Here is a 4,512-nt window from a genome sequence, read left to right on the forward strand (position 1 = left end):
GCCAGGAGCAGGGGAGGGCCGAGCGCCGGTGGCCGTTATGTCCGAGATACTGTGCGAGTGGCTGAACGAGGAGGTGAAGCTCTCCCGGAGCGTGGGTGAGTGGCAGCCTCGCTGCCTCGGGAGGGGGCAGAGGCTTGCGGGGCCGCAGGGCTGACTGTCAGCCCGGGGCATCCCGCGAGGCTCCCAGTCGAGTGAGTAGGTGAAGCTCACGTTGCAAAATAACTACTCTGAAAGCAGATTTACTTGTAGCTTACAAACTACTCACTGGTACACTCACGTCACAAGAAATAATAAAGAGTTTTGTTAAAATTAATGTCCAAATTCCTTTAATGGTCTTATTTTTTGTGGAAAAAACTCACAGTTCCAGGATCACTTTCAGAAGAATTTTCTACTGGCTACCTCCTCGGAGAACTTCTGCACAAGTACGGTCTTCAAGATGACTTTAATAAATTTTCACAGAGCAGGTTGGTACTTGTGGATAACATGTTTCTTACAGAAATTAGGCAAAATATTTATTTCTCCTTCAGAAATATCTGTTTTTTGTGATCGAAGTGCAGGACTCAGCACTCAGTCTTGTTGAAGCTTGTACAAGTGGCCTCAGCCCAATAGTCGGCCTATCTAGCCTACCCTCTGGGAGATCAGTACTTCCTCCCACCTTGGTGTCATCTGAAAAATTTCTGAGTGTGCACTCAATTCCCTCTTCAAGATCGTCAGTAAAGATATTAAACAGGGCTGGCCGTAGTACTGACCCCTGGGGAGCATTGTCTGTGATCAGTCACCTGCTGGGTTAAACTCTATTCACCAAGAAACAAGGCAAGAAGTATTATGGGGACAGTAATGAACTCTGGGTCTATTTCCTGTAGGGATATGGTAAACTCTGTGTTACTAGAAGATCTTTAAATTAAAATTCAACATTTCTGTAGAATTATGCTATAACTCATCCCTTTGTACTCAGTACTGTTGAGGCCGCACCTCAAGTATTGCGTTCAGTTTTGGGCCCTTTTCTGCAAGAAAGACATTGAGGCCCTGGAACGTGTCCAGAGAAGGTCAACAAAACTGGTAGGGGTCTAGAGCACAAGTCTTACAAGGAGCAGTTTGTAAGGGGGCAATTGGGATTGTTTAGTCTGGAGAAGAGGAGGCTCAGGGGAGACCTCATTGCACTCTACAACTTCCTAAAGGGAGGTTGTGATGAGGAGGGGTTTGGCCTCTTCTCCCAGGCAACAAACAGGACCTGAGGAAATGGCCACAAGTTGTGTCAGAGGAGGTTTAGATTAGACATAAGGAAAACCTTTTCCTCTCAGAGAGTGGTCAGGCACTGGAATGGCTGCCCAGGGAGGTGGTGAAGTCACCATCCCTGGCAGCGTTCAAGAGGCGTCTGGACAAGGAGCTGCGAGATATGGTTTAGTTTGTGGTAGCAATGGTAATGGAAGGATGGTTGGACTAGATGATCTTGCAGGTTGTTTTCAACCTTGTGATTCTATGATTCTATGAATCTATTAATCTGTGAACTCTACTGGCCTTAAAAGATTATTGGTTCATGTAAAGGAATTATTGTGAAGTTATGGAACAGTATAGAAAGCATAATGTTCTGAGTCAGCTAGTAGTTATTGATCTGTTGATTGAATTTGATAATATATTAATTATGAAATATCAATAATTTACTATTATTATTTTTTGGCCTGTATATCTGCTGATCCCAAATGATTCCACAGGATAGTCCGCACGTCAAGAGAAGCACTAATCTGTGATCCACTGTTTTGGTTTTAAACAATTTTTTCTCATTGGAACTATAGTCTTTATTTTTCAACACTATTCCAAGTCATCAAGGTGTTGTGAGAGTTGTTAGATTATATAGGCTTCATTTTTTTCTTTCTGTTTTTAATTTAATTTCATATATTTTAACTGCTTAGATCTTTCTTCTAATTATTTGTGCTTTTTTGTGAATGATATGCTTTTAGCTACAATTTGGAGTAAGACTTTGCTGTCAGGTGCTTTCTTTGTGTGCATGCATCAAGATTTACATAATGCAGTGTGTCTTCTATTTGTTTTCCAAGAGTTATGCCTAGCAGACCAACTTATTTGTAGGTATTACAGTATAAAATATAAGTTGAAACGTATTATTTCACTCCAGGGAAGTCCACTGTGGTTTTTTAACCCCTCTTATCTTGAGATAAATGTAATGACCATGCTTATTGCAGTGAGTTGAAATTGAAAGAATGTTTAAATTTTGATTTTTGGATTATTTTTGTTTTTTAATCACATAGGGCTGCAAATGCAAAGCTTAACAATTTTTCTCTCCTGGAGCCCACGCTTCACCTGCTTGGAGTACAGTTTAATGAGAACGTGGCCCACAGCATCATGATAGGAAAGCATGGGGCTGCAACAAAGCTTTTATATGAATTGTACATTGCTTTAGAAAAAAAGAAAAACAAAGCTCACTGGAGTAGCTATGGAAGCAATGAGACCTGCAGTACCTGCAAGGCTCAAGACTATTGGAAGTGTTTCATTTCGAGAGGTATTTAACTATGCCTATTTTGTATAATTACATAGGGAAAAATGCCACATTTACTAAGGCCTCTCAAGCATGTCGTGTGTTTCCCTGCCTACTTTTAAAAGCTCTCCTGTTCAAAATCCTTTGCCATATATAGAAATTGGGATTACTTGGTTTGTCTGTGATTCTTGAGGATAATATCTGTCCTGTGTTCCTTTATTCTGGCTTACTCCATGCTCTGTTACCTGCACTGTTTCTTTTTCCAGCTTTAAAATATGAATAGCAGCGAAGACTAGTAGTGGTTCAGTGGCTTCTGTTATACTTATTTGATCAGTATGGATTGCAGACTGCATTATACTTAGTTATAAATGTTTCCTGAAGGAAAAATTAGTCTGTATTAAGCTTTGTGCTGCAGTGGATTGATATCTTCGGTTATATATCTCCCCATATATTTGTACTAGACTCTATCTGTCAAATAACTGAACATGCTGAATACTGCAAAGAGGAAAAAGTAAATGGGAAAGAGAGTATCTAAAGATCTGTTAGTGACATTCGTCTCTTAAACAGTAATGTTCAGCATGTGCAAACCATAATCTTTTACCTGTTCATCTTACTAAGATGAACAATCTTTAAGAAGCTATGCATCATGAACCAAATTGAGCTGAGTAAATTTCTACATATTTCCTGGCACACATCCTAGCAAATAGTTTACAAATATGAACTTCACTGACAAATGCAGAGATAGCACCAAACAACCAAGATACCCCTTCACCCTCTATGGATAGCTTCTATGGAAGCAACTGAGAACTCTGAATAGATGTGTTCAACACACAACAGTTGAGGTTGGAAGGGATCTGTAGAGGACTCATAATCCAGCTACCTTACTGCTCTATGCAGAGTCAAATAGGTCAGGTTGCTCAGGACCTTCTCCAGTTCAGTTTTGAATACCTTCGAAGATGGAGACTTCACAGTGTTTCTAGGCAAGTTGTTGAGAACCATTTTCATAAAAAAAACAACTTATGTTTAAGTCAGATTTCTTGAATTTTCATCTAACATTGTTCAAGTTCAGTTCTGCATGTTCTTCTCAATATAACTAGTCCTTTCTTTGAAAAATATTCGACCAAGTTTAGTTGTTGTTCTGTGTACATTATCACGGGACAACAGTTTAAAATGACTACTGAAAAATTTTTGTATTTAAAAGCTATCTTTGTTACTATTTCTGACTCTATTATTGTGACATTTAATTCTAGCGTTTGAAATCTTTAACATCACATCAGGCTGATTTGCAACCACGGCAGGTTTCAGATCATTTTGAAATGAAATCTAAGACAATAGAAGATAAAATAGCTCATATACATATTTCTGAACAACAGAAATCTCAAAAGCTTCAAGAGGAACAAAGAGCCCAAGACACTGAAAAGGTGAGTGCTTACATATTACTGAGTCTTCTGGGGAAGTATTTTCATAAGGTCATGTACATAATTCTCTGCTGCACCATTATGTTTGTAAAAGAAAAAATAATGAAGAAAGGGGATCTACTTGATAAGCTTGAATGTTTAGATATAAAGCCAACCTATTGTTAGAAGATTCTTAATAACAATATTTAAAAATCTCATACTTAAAATTGACTGTTTGCATGTCACAATTTCACAGCTGGATGTATTTAACGTGTACTTGTAAAAGAGGCTTGTGATGTACTTAATTTTTGAACAAAAGAATCAAGAAAAAAGACATGAGGAAGGGGGCCTGTAGAAGTGAAGGCCTCTGTCCATCCAGCTGTGTGTAGTTCTGTTGATTAAGTCAAGAAAAGGAACTAATATCTTCAGCATATGGAAACAGTCATCCAAAAGTACAAGTTGTAGTTTATATAGAAGAACTGGCTGTCAAATGAAAATTAAATTGACTAATTTGAGATCACAGAATCATAGAATCGTAGGGGCTGGAAGGGACCTCCAGAGATCATCAAGTCCAAGCCCCTGCCAAAGCAGGTTCCCTACACCAGGTCGCACAAGTAGGTGTCC

The 4,512-nt window shown here is 38.9% G+C and overlaps 1 protein-coding gene across 1 annotated transcript; it reads left to right on the forward strand.

Moving 5' to 3' along the window:
- The first annotated feature begins 6 nt into the window (after positions 1-6).
- On the forward strand, positions 7-3,906 carry LOC109363883 (sperm flagellar protein 2-like). Its single transcript, XM_019610363.1, has 4 exons — positions 7-95; positions 362-464; positions 2,265-2,515; positions 3,742-3,906. The coding sequence occupies exons 1-4, from the start codon at positions 38-40 to the stop codon at positions 3,771-3,773; spliced, it is 444 nt and encodes a 147-aa protein (XP_019465908.1). The 5' UTR covers positions 7-37; the 3' UTR covers positions 3,774-3,906.
- Positions 3,907-4,512: the final 606 nt, after the last annotated feature.

Source organism: Meleagris gallopavo, chromosome Z, assembly GCF_000146605.3.
Source record: "Meleagris gallopavo isolate NT-WF06-2002-E0010 breed Aviagen turkey brand Nicholas breeding stock chromosome Z, Turkey_5.1, whole genome shotgun sequence".
Taxonomy (NCBI): domain Eukaryota; kingdom Metazoa; phylum Chordata; class Aves; order Galliformes; family Phasianidae; genus Meleagris; species Meleagris gallopavo.

What these genes read in the sequence shown, in the direction of transcription:
- LOC109363883 (XM_019610363.1), top strand. Translation starts at nt 38, where the DNA reads ATGTCCGAGATACTGTGCGAGTGGCTGAACGAGGAGGTGAAGCTCTCC. An exon ending in AATAAATTTTCACAGAGCAG is followed by an intron (nt 465 to 2,264) that starts GTTGGTACTTGT and finishes TTAATCACATAG; the next exon opens with GGCTGCAAATGCAAAGCTTA. An exon ending in GAAGTGTTTCATTTCGAGAG is followed by an intron (nt 2,516 to 3,741) that starts GTATTTAACTAT and finishes ATTTAATTCTAG; the next exon opens with CGTTTGAAATCTTTAACATC.